General features: G+C 49.4%; 1 protein-coding gene across 2 annotated transcripts; it reads left to right on the top strand.

Annotated features, from left to right (window-relative positions):
• The first annotated feature begins 899 nt into the window (after positions 1–899).
• LOC144730114 (uncharacterized) lies at positions 900–14,375 on the top strand. 2 transcript variants are annotated; one of them, XM_078610682.1, is made up of 3 exons: positions 900–1,012; positions 3,818–4,182; positions 12,489–14,375. In XM_078610682.1, the coding sequence occupies exons 2-3, from the start codon at positions 3,822–3,824 to the stop codon at positions 14,231–14,233; spliced, it is 2,106 nt and encodes a 701-aa protein (XP_078466808.1). In that variant the 5' UTR covers positions 900–1,012; positions 3,818–3,821; the 3' UTR covers positions 14,234–14,375. The 2 variants fall into 2 exon arrangements, with proteins under 2 accessions (XP_078466808.1, XP_078466807.1); XM_078610681.1 differs by having other exon boundaries at positions 12,486–14,375.
• The last annotated feature ends 1,240 nt before the right edge of the window (positions 14,376–15,615 follow it).

The following is a 15,615-nucleotide window of genomic DNA, read 5'->3' as shown; positions in this document are numbered from 1 at the left end:
AACCTTATGGGGGTACTCAGGGGTGCCATAGGACCCCAGCTCTCGCATAATGTCCCTGATGCAGTCATTTTTAGTCTGTTGATGGTCGGCGATGCGGCAATCGACTCATCTCGACGAGCTATACACGATGAACATTTCAAAGTAGAATTTTTCAATGATATATTTTTGTATGCTCATGTTTGGCGTTTCGACATCGCTGAGTGGCACTGATGTCGGATTGATTGGTACCCCAGTCGCGGAGTTAAGTACACCCCTAGAAAAAAATTGTGTCCCAGAAATAAAATTTTTAATTGCCTCGGCCATTTAGTATTATTTGGTACCCGGGGGTACCGCCATAAAGATAATTTATATAACGATGGCAACGATCGGAATTACACCGATAGATAGACCGAGAGATAGGGAGAGAGGAGCTCATGGATCGGAGAATGTACGCAACGTTTTGGAGACGTCGCATTTATGGGTAAAAAAAAAAGTAAAGCCGGCTTGGGGCAAGGGGACTCGTCGCTGGAAAAGGACGACGGGACGGTGGTCGACTAACAACGGAGCGACAGCCAAAGAAGGGAACATGACGAGCCATACACACAGAGAGAGGATGTCCTAGTGCGGAGACGGAGCGGTGAATTCAGCTCGCGCGCGGGTTGCTGGCTGGCTGGAGGAGGGAGGCGTTCGTCCAGCAGTAGCTAGATCGTGGCCGATGACGATAACCACGATAACTTGTGGAACACAACAGCCATTGTGTTGCTTTCATTTACGATGCTGCGTGTTCCCGTTCGTTTATGGCTTTGCCCGAACGCTCAGTGGGACTAAACGCCGGGCTGGAGGAGGAGGAGTGGTGGTGGGGGGGTTGGTGGTAGGGGTAGTGGTTTTGGGGTTCTGGGCGGTGCTACTTTGGGGTGTACTCTCACCACTCGTTGCTCCTCCTGAGGAGCGGTGCGTGAGAGGGAGGGCATCACTCGGCAAGCGCGCTTGGAAGGGCGTCTGTTGCTCGGAGCAGAGGGTGACCTCTGTATAGGTGAGTGAACTATACTCACCTACTCACTCAACGACGTGGTCACTCACCTACTCGCTCACCGACGTGGTCACCCACCTACTCACTCACCGATGTGGTCACTCACCTACTCACTCGTTGGATCACTTATTCAGCAGCTCATTTCCTAGCTTACCTGCACACCAAAATCGCTCACGTTTATTTCGTGACACGTTTACTCATTCGCTCACTGATCTACAAACCCACTCACTCACCTGTCCCTTCATTTAATAACTCAAGTACTGTATGCAGTTATTTATCTGCTTATACACTCACTCAGCTGCTCACTCGTTAAATACATTATTCACCTACTCACTAACTTAATCACCGAATAACTCACCCGCTCTATTTTATAACTCGATTACCTGCTCACTCACTCATGTTGTCACGCACTCACACTCTAATTCCGTCACCTACTGACTCATCCACTCCATCACTCCCTGGACTATTCACCGACTCATCTGCTCATTCACCAACTCTCTCAATCACTGACTCACTCACCCAATCAAACTCGTGCTCCTCCATTTAAAAGCTCACTCACCTGGCTCACCAACTTACTTACCTACCCATATATTCACCCACTCATTAATTCATTCACGAACTCACTCGCATATTCTCTCACTCAATTGTATCCACTTCCTCTTTTACTCACTCACTTATGGAATCACCAACTCGCACACCCACTATACTCACGTATTCGTCCACTTACTCACCTATTCCTTCACTCGGTCCACCTCACCCATCCAAACATTCACCTATTTACCCGTTCACTTCCCTACTCACCCATACACTCACCCCACTCATCGACTCACCCCACTGACATGGACAGCCCTTTGTCAATCCACTGCTGGATGAGGGCCACCCCACGCTCTGCGGGTAGTGGGAGTTTGCTTGATGGTAAACAAAACCAAACATCTTCGGCATGAGTTTGTGAAGGCAGTGACCACGGGAGTACAAAGTAATTAATATCTAACATCCATTCGTCCGTTATAATATTAATGCATCCATCATGTTCGCCTAAAAGGTGAAGGCGCAGACGTGGTTTTACGAAACCACTCTGCTGAGCGGACTTTGAGAGAGTGCCATATCCCCTTGTATGCCCGAGTGATGCGCCTTCTCGTCTGCCCTTGTGTGCACGGCGATGAGCTGTCCGTGGCCACTCTGGCTTTCACCCAGACGACGTGAAACAACTTGCGCAGGCAGACATCAGCGAGCTGAGCCCAATCAAGAACCGGCAACATCGGCAGCGGCTGACAACGCTGTACCTACACACTCGAGGGAGACAGCGGGCGGCTCAATTGAGTTCCCGAAGAAGCTCTCATGACGAGGAGTGAAACGTCGGACGTCGTGCTGGACAACGCGCGGGGCGGCACAACCCAAAACTACATCGGAGAGCTACATCAGTGCTGTGTATACCCAGTAAATATTCGACGTTGGTCCAACGGTTCCTAACCACAATGTTGGCATATTTACTGGGCATTTACTCACATATTCAGTACATCAGTCCACTATAATAACGCATTCATACGTCAACCGCGTTTGTTCAGCGTGTCAATGCGCACCGTTCTCCCATTAGTCCACGCAGTCGCGCAAACCGCCAAGGAGGCAGTCGCGGACTCCACGTCTCGCCCTTCTTTCTCCCTTCCACTCCTCGCTCTCGTTGCGCAAGAACCACTAGATGGGCAAAGTCCACGCGCGTCTGGCGCCCCCCGGGTCGCTCCAAGCAGAAGCCGCATGCGTCCTGCTCCCAGAGACAGCGAGCGAGAAGGTCAAGGGACTAAGGATGACGCACGCTCGCACATGGCCTCCCTCAACCGTGCCTTACTTGGGCTGTCTGAGCCTTAGCCATTTCTGCCGAGTACGAATCTCGCGGCGGGGCTGAACCTGGATAGTGTGCAAGGATGGGTGACCACCATGCAAGGAAGAGGTTGTCATCATAGGCTGTGGATCTATGATGTGGGCACCAATGCACGAGCATAGGCCTAGGTAAACAAAAAGGCTAAAACAAGTTGGAGGGTCACACTTTTCTGGAGCCCAAAGGAGATAAATTGTCATTTTCTGAACATTGTGTGGTTATTAACATCGTCTTGACTATATTTGTACAAATTTACGCTTCTCTAGCCCCTTGGAGTACATAATTTGAATGGGCATTAGCTGGAGGTCAATCAGAATCAGAATATTGATTTATACTGGAGAAATCCGATGAGCTATAAAGCTCTTTTTCACAGATGTCCAGTAGGGGCTAGGGGTAAGAACGTTGGGTGGCTCAGAAATCTAAGTACAGAGCCGAGTTTGAATCCAGGCAGTTGCTCGTGATTAAACCAGGTTCCCAACGGTGGTGAGTTGATGATATAAGACCAGTCACCAATAGCTGCACAAAAAAATCTATCATTAAATTTGGTTCTGTTCATAATTTGGCAAAATTTCAGATCTGAGACGAAAAAAATATCAGTTTGACTGCCAAGCGACGAACATTACTCTTTGTGGCAGGGTGGCTGGGAAAGTGCTGCCCCCAACTGTGTCCAACAGAGATCACGTGAAGGGATCTCAGAGGCAGTTCCATGATATCCAATTCCGTGGGCTGTTCTAAAATACGAAGGGTGGTGGTACTGCTCTGATACATTTCCGAGTGTATTCTTTGTCTCGTGACATGACACCGATAGCACCATCGGGACAAAATTGGGGGAAAAACACCAAAACGAACTGATGTCACCTAACTCATCCACCATCGTCTTGCAGACTAATGATAACCACCGTCGCCCATGTTGTATTGCTACTTCCCTGTGACAGCACCATGCCGAGCCTCCTACCCTCGGCGCTGCTCCTCCTGGCTCTGAGCGCCCACTGCTGCAGCCTCTACTCACCGGGCCTCGCCACCACACCGCACCTGGACAGGTGGCGGCAGCAGCACCGACGACCGAGGGCGGTGACCTCACAGCAGCCCCCGGCTTTGCTCACGGCGCAAGGAGGACCACGGGTCACGCTGGACGAGGGGAGCCCGGCGCCCGGCGAGGAGGGACAGAGCAGCGGGAATAACGAGCCGGTGGATGGGGGAGGCGGTGAGGCCATGGGCGGGAGCTCAGCCGCCACCACGCTGGACCCCGGTCACCCCCTTCGACCCACCACCCCATTATTTAGTCGGGCAACCGAGTCAGGTGAGGATAAATGTGATCTCGCGCCTCCCTTGAGAGACGCTGCCCTGGTGGAGCGGTCGGCACAGTTGGGCTTGCGATCCAGAGGTCGCCGGTTCCAGATGAATTACAGAATGGGCAAGGTCGTGTGCGGTGAAGTGAAGTGTGGGTGCTTTCACCTCTTTTAAAGCATATTGACCAGTGTACAGCGTTGTACAGGTGTATTGCAACCCCCCAATTCATTGACCCCCCTAACATTTTTTCCTTTGTATATTCATTTCTGTTATAAATAAATCTTACTTTAGAAATATGCAGTTTTAGAGAATGAAATAGGGGTCACAAGGCTTCATCCTGTAAAAGAGTAGGCCAAATGCCCCTAGTGGGCACCCATTCTGCCAGCAGTGATGTGAGAAAACAACTGAAAGAATCTCACCATTTACTTTCCCTTTGCAGTGGAACACGATCCTTATGCAAATACTAGTTTATAAAGCCAGGCAAACGTTTTCAATAAATATAATAATTAAACACATATGATTTTTTACAATGTTTATTGTGGAACACTAAGAGGTCCCAATATTTCCCTATAAAGATATTCCTTGTAAAACTATAATTAGAGATGTTTTTATGAGCTGTCCTTGATGGGCTCCATTCATTACTTTGACTTTTACATTGCCCGACTGTGTAGCCCTGGAAAAAGCAACATTATTGACCATGACCACAAAAAAAAAGTTATTGACGACTTGATTGAACTTCTTATATTTAAAGATATACCCATCGGAAACTGCTCAATTTAAATATTCCGTTATTTTTTTATTAGACAGAACAATACTTCATGAACTTAATACTCTATGAGGGGAAGCTCCTATCTTTTACTGTTTTGAATTATTCAGCTTTGAACGTAATAAAATGCTTCTTTTTTTCGTTCAAATCCGATTGAATCCGAAATATCTCAAAAACAATTAAAGATAGAACAATGGTTCTCGCTTAAATTGTATTTGATGTTTAACGCTCTATCAAATGAAAAAAAAGCAATCTTATATTCTGAATGGTTTCTGAATGACATGCACGTTTATGGGGCACTTAAAGGCGAGATTTGGGGTCCTTAAAATAAAAAATCTCGGATTTTCAGATTGTTCCTGTTGTTTGTGTCCTAAAAGCTACATATGTACCAAATGTCAGCGTTCTACCTTGTCAGGAAGTACCCTCGAGGTTTTTGAGACGTACAGATGAAAGTCTATATTTAGATTGCCTCGTGTATGAAGGCATTGAGGGGGTTGTACGCAGGGCCGGATTAAGGTTCATGTAGGCCCTAGGCCCTTCCGTTTTGTAGGCCTTCACTGATACCTCTGTACAGTTGGTGCTGCTGCCCCGTGTTACTACCGCCACTGTCACTCGCTAAAGCTGATTTAAAAAAAAAACTGTCTCCGATCAACCATAGGACAACAACGACTCTATATTGAGAATGAGATTGTGCGAAAAACACCATTTGAAGATGTTATTTGCTAATTTTGCAATGAAAAAAAAATCTCCAAAAGTTCATCTCCGGTGTTAATTTCTCTCACCTAATGAAAACAACGATTGACATTGACATGATTCTGCCTCTTTGTACATAAACTGTGGCTATCCTTGCTATATAAATGTATTTATTTACGAAGATATCTTGGTTACATTTTTTGTTATCATACAAACAAAGAAACACGTGGTCACATTTTGTTTTCGTAGGCCCTTTAGTTTTCGTAGGTCCTAGTAAGGCACTGTGCCTATTGTATAACACGGCCCTGGCTGTACGGCAAAGGATGCGGCACCACAACGGGGAGCTACGGGGATGAGGCTCCCCGACTTGCGGTGCTTAATGTGAATGCCAACACATCATCACCGAGTGGACAGAGCCCAGGGGCCCTACAAGCTCGTGGATGTGACGTGGGGTGCGATAGGCGGACAGCCACGAGGCTGTCAGTTGAGGGCAGTGAAGGGGTTGGAAGGGCAGTGAAGGAAGTTGAAGGGCAGATAGAAGGGGGTGGAAGGATGGCTAAGAGGCAGTTTGGCCTGCAGAAGAAGAGAGGCTGGGTTGTGTGAGTTGTAACATCAAGTTGCATCATAATACTCTTAGTTTTTTCGGTAAAGTAATTTTTTACCTACGTGACTTTACCGAAAAAACTAAGAGTATGATTCCTTGCAGTCACGAAAGCTTCAAATCTAGAATTTGCATAATAATATCATAAATATAGAAATGTCACAGTGGAAGTAGACACGCAGTTGTTTCAAGCGTGGAACAGTATATTTAGTAAAACATTTTACCCATTTGGGTTCAAACGTGCACTATTGCCGGAGTCTTCTATTACTGTGTGTGCGTGTATATCCATATTAGTACAAATTAGGCGGCATTACACGTTTATCTCACCTTCCTGACGTCGTCGACACGTTTTGTATAAATAAGGCCCCATGATATAGCTGCTCACCGCCGAGCGATACATGCTCTGGTAGTGCATTGTCTTTGTTTTGACGTTCTCTGCTCTGACACTGGTGGGACGAGGCCATACATAAGGCTGCTTGTCTCTGGTGTAGACCGATCAGTTTCAAAGACAATGCATATTTAATTATAATTATATATGCATTGTCTTTGAATACGATCAAAGCATGTTTGTTTGTATATATGTTCACCACAGGTCCGTGTGGTTAATGCAGACTTTATTCCTTGCAAAAGGTTAATATTTGTTGTTTGAACATCTTAACACCTCCGGTGTTATTATTGCCCCCAGAGAAGGTTTAACCTATTCTTATTGCTCATACGCTTTATACAACACGAGGGGGAAGGGGTGGGGTGGGTTGTTAAGTCTCATCGTTAATTTTTGGCTTCGACCAGATTCGTGTCGTTAAACCTTTCCACCACTAAACGCTGCATCTGCAGTACACGCTCAATCTGGGCGTGAGAATTGTTCTTGGACTCATCTGTGAGTGGGCTGAATCAAGAATAATTGGCGCCTCGTTCAACGCTTGGACACGAGACGAATAAAAATTGTTTGGCTCTCAGCGAACTTGTGCAAGTTGTACTTCTACTATATTCTTTGAGTCTTTCGGTAAAGCCACGTAGATTGAAAAATAATACAAAAATATCACGGCGTTTCGAGCGCAACACAAGCAATAATCAGGTGAAACAACTAAATTGTACTTCTACTCTTTATTAGTATTTATTTGAGCAACTTGCTTACCTTCTCTCTTACCTTGTATCTTTATTTATTTATTTTTGTTGTTGTTGATGACCCGCCCCTACTGGACACCTATGAAAAATAGCTTCATAGCTTATCGGATTCTTCCAGTCTAAATAAAGATTCTGATATATTTGGCCAAATCTTTGTGGCCTAACCAAAAAGTATATATTTTTAACATTTGCACAGGTACCATATATGAGCTTCGTAATAGAAGGCTATGCTGTTCCAAGACACCTCATTCAGGATGTGGTGAATAAGATTCACAGGCACAGATGTTTTATATCCTCGTAAATATATCATCATCAGCATTGCCAGCCATAATCAATCCACTGCTGGATTCAAGCCTCTCCACAACATGTCAGTCATGGGGATCATTAAACATGCGGGTTAGTGAAGTGGGTGCGCAATAATTTTAAATTGGGTATTAAAAGTGGTCCAAGGTTGAGAAACACACCAACCATCAGCAACAGTTCACCCTTTCCAGATTGGCAAGATGTCATCTTCCTCGCCTGGTATACAGGAGGTCGTGGGTTCGATCCTGACCCTGATGCCTGTATATTTCGAATTGCATGTGCTCCCTATGGTCACGTGGAGTTTTCTCCGAGTCCACCAATTTTTACCTCTACATTTAGAAACACACGTTTAGAGTATTTGGCTGGAATCATTTTCCACACGACAAGCCACTTCGTTGAGCTATCATTTGTGGCCAGGTCGCTTCTGAAAAAGAGCTATATAGCTCAGTGGGTCTTACCTGGTAAAATTAAAAAAATAGTTTAGTCTTCATGAAAAGTGCATGGCGTGACCTGGGGAGCGGACAAACACATTACATGGCGGAGATATTGATCGATTTGTTATTTGCCAATGGAGGAACTTATTGACGGAAGTGTGAATTATTTCATTCAGGTGCAGGACCAAGGCTGTAGCCATGGAGTCAACATTGGGGGAGACCAAATCTTCCAGGGGGTCTGGGGGTCCCCCCAGAAAAAAATTCCTAGATTTGAAAACGAATTTCCTGCCTAAAATAACAAAAAAATTTACAAACACATAGGATGGACTTTTTATTTATTTTTTACAATAATGTCCAATAGTGTATTGTATTACATTTCTATTTTTTTCTTTTTTACCTTTTCTTGTTTCATTGTATGTAATGGCAGAGATTAGGGATTAATAAAGTACAACCATAACCACAATCATATAAACAGAAATCTATTTTATAGCAATATTTTGGGGGGGACATTTTGAGCATATTTTAATATTGGGGAGATGTGTCCCCCCCAATATATATTATAATTACGGCCTTGTGCAGGACTATTGATGTTTTTAAAAAAAGACTTTGCCATCATTGTCATCATCGATCGTATCACTTTTGATCAACTTCATTTGTTTTAGTTTTCATCATATAACTGGTAAATTATTTAAACTTTTTAATTCTACATTTAACTCGAGAACCAGCAGCTACAGTGGTGAGGCGGCGCAAATACAGCACCGTGATGATTAATTATCATAGTAATTTGGCACTCACGATTATTTTTAGCCAATGGGTCACTGAAGCGTATTTTAGTTGGCTATTTACAAAATGTAGCCTATCTAGTTATTTAGTCATTAGAGGTCGAATCATCTATGAATTCGCCGCCTGCCATGAGTGGATTGTTTACGCTCACTCAGGAACGCACGCTCACCACGGGAAACACCGCTCGGTCGCCCCATATTTAGACTGAGCCGGTGGAATTCATTTCAATTTGAGATTTAGCCCCGATAATCCGCCTTCCCAGTAAATAGCCGCACGGAATGGGCCACTCGTACTTACATTTGTTGGTGGTTTTTCTCTCTCTCTGTAATCCCGCAGGCTGGCTCGCTCCTAGTCAACTCGCCAGTTTATTGAGAATTCATATCTCAACTCATATTTAATGGCACAATCTTGATAAACACCAGCCACGTGGCTGAGCGGTAGAGCGAGCTGTTCGCCATCGTAAGGTTGCGAGTTCAAAGCTTGGTTGGGGAGTGGGTTGAATCAGCACCATCATTCCTTCAGTGGTAGATACAATTTCTACCACTTTGTGAGTGTTTTTTCTACTCTTGCCACAGCAGTGTTGAATGTCCACCACCGAAGTTCAGGGCTGCAAACCGGAGATAATCTCAGCAGTCCGTCAATGCTCATTTTGAGCAGGAAAAAAATCGCGTTAATTTCGGCTACTTGTGAAACGCAGCTCAGAATCGCAAAGCACGCGAACGACGACTCTCGCTTCGCGGACGCACCTCCACGCTCGCTCACAGCGCCCGCGCGGGTAACTGGGGCGGATAATGACCGTCGCATTGGGGACCTCAATTAGTGCCGCTGGGACGGGAAGCGAGCGAGTCGCCCACGGGGCCGTTCCTGCCATTTTCCCCGTGTTTACCCAAGCGCTGGGCCAACCCCCCCCCCCCATGAGTGGCCAGCGGCCGGGTTTTTGTTAAGCGATGTTTTTTTCCTTTTCCCTCGGTAAAACTGCCCGACGCAGATGTCAGGATGCTCGCTCTGTGTGTAATGGTACAAGCGGGGGCCAAGGTTAGGAATTAATCGTCGCAATCATGATCAGAACGACTGCGACCACTAAAATGATCGTGATCTTCATGATCACGAATGCTAGCCACTTCACCATCAAGTGATTTCATAATGATCATGATCATCATCATCAGAATGATGACCACCAACTACTATAATTACGTTAAAGTCTCACATTGCTGCAAAGGGTAAATCGAACGTCAATCATATACTGTGCTTTTGTTTAATAAATAATACATTTTGATTTAAAGCTTTCGTGACTGCAGGGATTCATATTATTGGTTCTTTCGGTAAAGTCACGTTGAAGGGAAACAATAAAATAATAAAAATATAAAACAATACAATTCTCACGACTTTTCGAATGCAACACAAGCAATCATCATCAGGTGTGAAAACCTTTGCCAATCCGCTGTTCGATGATGGTCGTGTGGGTTTCTACTCGATTCCGAGCCATGGTGAGGTGTTATCGGGGTGCCAGGAGATGGCAGTGCTGTGTCACCCCCTCGCGGAACGCGTGGTGGGTTTTCTAACGCTCCTCAGATTATATTTTGCCACGCGAAGCCACTCATGAACGGAATCGGCCAAATATCCGAATGCAGCCTCTCCAGAAAAAAAAACACCCTCCTATTGAGACTCAGTGAGGCTTTCTTGCGGAAATCATTGTTGCGAGAGATGGCACGAACCAGACTCTGCCAACTCGTCCCTGCTACAGGGCAGCAATCGGCGCAGTGGTGAACGCACTGCGACATTTGAACCTTTTGGCGTGACCCCGGGGTCCCGTAAGCCCCCGGCTCTCGCATAAACTGCGTTGCGACGTCATTCTATGTCTGTTGAAGGCGAACGATACGGGGATCTATTCCTCTCCACTAGTACAACACGATGCGCTAATCAAAGTTTCAAAGTTTTTTTTCTTCTGCGCATTCGTCCTCGCTGCTGCGCTTGGACGTGACATGACAACAGAATGATCCGCGCCAGGCGGGTCGCGATGTTTGTGTGAGCGGTGGGACGGAGTCGCCAACAATAAATAGATTCATTACGATTTTAACTTCCGTTTATTCGGGACCCCGGGGTTCCGCCATAACGTTCATATAGCCTTCGTATATCATCGGCAGCCAAAGTTAAATCCCCAGCCACGGCCGAACATCCACAGTGGGTAGTTAATACACCGATCCTGGGTCCACCGCTATTGCACCAACCTGCACTAAACCAGCATGGTGAAGTATGGTCAAACAAGTTCCGTGACTGACAATGGATTGGACGGGGGGAGTGGGGCAGATGCCTTCATCCAGCCGTGGATTGACAAAACGCTGGAATTTGACTTATTATCACTACAGTCTTTACGCAGTGGCCCATATCACCGGTGCCCTTGTGATTGCATCGTGCACCACTATTTGAGTTCACTGCGCTTTTTAAGTTGATTGTGCAACGGGGGGGGGGGGGGGGGGGCTGAGAAGGGACCCCCACTCTGTTATGAGATTCCCGCTAAAGCATAACAACAACACTGAGACCGGGGACGAGCCAAGCCCCATTTGCGGCACCGTGTACACACGCATTCCTCGCGTTGCGTGCAGGGTTACAGATCAATGCACAGCGGCTTCCTAGCACGGAGACGGAGGCGGCCCAATCAGATATCTCACGAGTCGTGCGCCACGTGGGGAGGGTGAACGTTAATGGTAGCAGTTTTTATAACAACAACAACAATCATAGCGGTACTTAGGGTTGCATGTATGCATGTTGAACTGCTTTCGCACCGTACGCTGACACTTTTTCCACTGTATACCGAACCGGGACCTGTTTCTCAGTCGGCGCGAGGTCTATCAGAACTGCGCAGTTTACTGCGATAACAGAATCCGAACCAACGAGACCACGTAGGTTTTCGAGGTCGTTTTCGAGTTGATGTCCAACGTTTCACTCCTCGAACTAGGAGCTTGTTCAGAAACCGATCCAGGAAAGTTCCAGATGCCTCCACATTGAGCGAAATGACGAACACCTATCCAACAGCACGCGGTACAACGGAAACACGGAGAACAAAATATGAATTTTACTTTTATACAGCCCATTGTCACCCAAGTGCAGTGGCAAGGCCTCCCCGTGCCGTGGCAGTTATGGGGGCTGTTTGACCATACTTCACCTTGCCAGTCAGTGGGGGTTGGTTAAGGCGGCACCCCAAAACTGGTTCAGATATGGCTCGCCGCTTATGTTAACTGTGACTGAGAATCAAACTCATTTCGCCTGCTTTGGAGTCGAGTGTGCTAACCACTGTGACACCGCTCATCGCCGATGTATTTATGTGGACAATACAGGAGGATTTGAATTTTGAGTGAAGTGAAGAATGAAATAAAATTGTAACGTTTTCTTTGGTGTGCAGTCATTGGAGTCCACTCCACTCGAGAACTCGTTTGCATCACAGGCAGCTGAAACCTGGGTTCAAACCCAGGATCTCAGCGCTCTGGCCTCACGAGTTGTGATGTTTATGTATTTAGCGACAATTTGTGTTCGGATCACCGACTCTCACCCTCTCACGCTCCTCCTATTCCTCCACTAATCCCGCGTGTTTTTGTTTTGTTTTTCCCCAGCAGGTGACCGCACGCCTCCTCCGCACTTCGACCCAGGCAATGACACCGATGCTAACCGAAACAGCAGTAGAGATGGCAGCAGCGAGGAGGGCAGCTCATGGACAAGGCCCCTTGCCTGCTCCGCGCTGCCCGCCTTCACGTTCCTGCTCCTCTGGGGGCTCTTCAACTGCGCCATCTTCGCGCGGCGTGGGGTGGTCGCCCCTGCCGCCGCCGCCGACCGTCTGCGCTGCTTCGCCGCCACCGCCAACGCGCTCCTGCTCGCGTTCGCGGGCCTCCGCGTCACCCTCACGGCGCTCGTGCTCTGGTCGGCCGAGCTGCAGGGGCTGATCGCCAGCTCCCTGCCGCCGCAGCTCCGCGGAGGGAGCGGCGGCTTCTCCGCCGCGGGCTTCGCCGTGCTGGTGGCGGCGGTGAGCCTCCACGAGCTGGCGCTGCCCTGCCTGGCCACGGCGTTCGCGGCGCTGCTCCTGCACTTTGTCCCACCTGCCGCTGCCGCCCGTAAGCCCTGCCCCTTGCCGTCGTCGCCGTCGTCCTCCTCTTCCCTGTCGCTGATTTCGTCGTCCCTTCCGTCGCCGGCGAGCGGCCGCGCCCGCGGCGCTCTGCTCGCCGTCGTCTTCTCGACGCACCTGTGCGTGGCCGCGCTGGCGTCCCTCGCCTTCGCGATGCGGCCGGCGAAGGCCGTTTTCCTCCTCGCCGTGCCGCGGGGATTCCTCGTCGTCTGGGGCCTCGCGCTCGCCGGCGTTTGCCTGGCCACAGCGGCCTGCGGGCCCGTGGGCGGCACCGGCCGGAGCGACCGCCGGCAGGCGTCGACGGCGATCAGAGCGTGCTTCGCCGGCTCGTCGTGCCTGCTGATGCTCGCGTGCTGCCTGCACGGCGCCGAGGCCGTCTTCACGGTGCTGGGGGTCGGCGCGGGGACCGGGGTAGGGCCGCCCTTGCTCGCCGCCCGTCTCGTGTGCGAGCTGTGCGCCGCGCTGGCTCTATGTGCCGCGTCGTCGCTGTGGCTGCGTCGCGGACCCCGCGCCGGTTTCACCGCCGCCGCCGCCTCTTCGTCGCGGCGGTGGCAGCAGCAGGATGAGGCGGAGATGACGGACGAGGCGCGAAAGCGACGCGCGAAGCGGAACGGAAGACACTCGGCACCGTTGAAGCACGCGGACGTCAAGGGCGCCTCCTACGACAGCGTGAGACCGGCGCTGGCGGGAGAGGTCCGGGAGCCAGCGCCGGATCCTCCGAGCCCCCGGTGCGTGGGGGACGGCGCCACGCTGGGGTCGACCGTGAGGTTCAGCGTCGGGGACGAGCGAGTTCAGCTCCTCCAGGGCAACGGGGAGGAAGAAGTGGACGATGAGGTGGAGTGCAGCAGCGGCGGCACCAGTGGCAGCAACGCGAGCCGAGGGTACAGCTGGCGCGACGCGAGTCTGGCTGTGGCGATCGGGAGCGAAGAGGACAACCAGAGCAGCCTTCGCGAGTTCACGCAGAGGCCGAGGTACGGCAATTTCGCCGGTGGTGGTGGCGGCGGTGGCGACTATGATGTGCCGAGCGGCGCTTTCCGAGCCGGCGATTTCATCTTGGCGGCCAGCGCTCCCTCGTGGGACGACTTCATCCGACCGCCGTCGCCGATAAACCTACAGGGGAGCATCGATGATGCGCTGTGGCGTCGCTCGCTCATAGTCCGGAGCCTCTTCGAGGAGGAGGAGGAGGACGACAACAATGATAATGAGAAGCAGGTGGCCAGGAATGCGGGTGAAGATGGATAGCAGCCATGTATATGCGTGGACAGCCCATGTTTTGTGTCAGTCTACTGCTGGATGAGGGGCCTCCCCACACATGCGCGAGTCGTGCGAGGCTGCTCTGACTATTTACCGCACGCTCGGTTGGTGAAGGTGGGTGATGGATAGATGTGGGAGCTTAGAAGTACAGTACAGCAGAGGATTTTGCCACACTGCCATCTGCTGCCCACCACGTGATGACCCCAATGCAGCCCGATCATAACCTCGTTCGTGAATGGCGATGCTCATCCGTCCAAGGCGAGGGGCTTGTGTACGCCAGAGCGCAGCACGGCGATGGGCCGGTGGTTGAGCGATCGTGGCTGATGGAGGGGATGGCTTCCAGCTCACCGTGTGACCCCGGTGAGCAACCGCAGAAGTTGCGTAGCGCTATCAACGCTCAAATGCGGTCGTACGCAAAACAAGCACGCCCGCAGCGGAAGAGTTGCACGTCTTCCCCGTCGATGGCTCGCCTCGACTTTTTGAAAAATGGAATTAAACATGAACGTGCACTAGCCAAGCACAGCTGCAAGCGATGCTTGGTGTAATCGTTGTTGTTGTTGTTGTGATGCAAGGGCTGTTATTTAATGATGATGATGGTGAGCGTTTACACTCGGCTGTCCTGCACCATACCACGCATTGTGGGCAACAGAGGGCGCCAATACTCAACTGAATAAACCCGACTCGACATTTGCAAGTGTCTCTTCAGCATACTCGACAGCCTTCCCGATACCCTAACCCTCCAAACTTGCAGACGATCCAAAATAACGATGCCAAAACTCCTCACCCGCACCAATAGATGAGACCACGTCAGCCCAATGCTGTTATCTCTCTACTGGGTCCCAATCAATGCCACATCAATTTCAAGGTTGCTCTCAACGTCTTCAAGATGCTTCACGAACTTGCGCCTGCATGTCGGCACTCTCATCTTGCTCAACTCTTCTCCATGAACTAACTCTCTGTTCCAGAACCGAAGGCTTTTTGGTGATACCGCGATGGCGAGATGTTAACTACCTCGCCTGGTATACATGAGATTGTGGGTTCCATCCCGACCCTCACGACTGCTGTATATTTGGAGTTTGCATGTTCTCTCTCCCCGTGGTCCCGTGGATTTATATTCGGGTCCTCCGGTTTTTAACCTTCCACATTTAGAATCAACGTGCCATTCGAGTATTTGGACTATTGGCGGTACATCAGTGCAGCAAAACACACCGGTCCTCATAAACAGCGTCTAAAATCTAAATTTGAACCGATGTTGGTCTTCTCACTGCTTCGACATCACAAGAACCGATTTTGACGCACCACCAACCCGCAAGATTTTTTTTACCAGGGTTGCTAATCGCGGGAAAATAAAGAATGCTTGTGTTTTATTG

Source organism: Lampetra planeri, chromosome 34, assembly GCF_965212315.1.
Source record: "Lampetra planeri chromosome 34, kcLamPlan1.2.h2, whole genome shotgun sequence".
In the NCBI taxonomy this organism is placed as follows: Eukaryota; Metazoa; Chordata; class Hyperoartia; order Petromyzontiformes; family Petromyzontidae; genus Lampetra; species Lampetra planeri.
This window is presented reverse-complemented; position numbering and strand designations above follow the sequence as displayed.

What these genes read in the sequence shown, in the direction of transcription:
- LOC144730114 (XM_078610681.1), top strand. Translation starts at nt 3,822, where the DNA reads ATGCCGAGCCTCCTACCCTCGGCGCTGCTCCTCCTGGCTCTGAGCGCC. An exon ending in TAGTCGGGCAACCGAGTCAG is followed by an intron (nt 4,183 to 12,485) that starts GTGAGGATAAAT and finishes GTTTTTCCCCAG; the next exon opens with CAGGTGACCGCACGCCTCCT.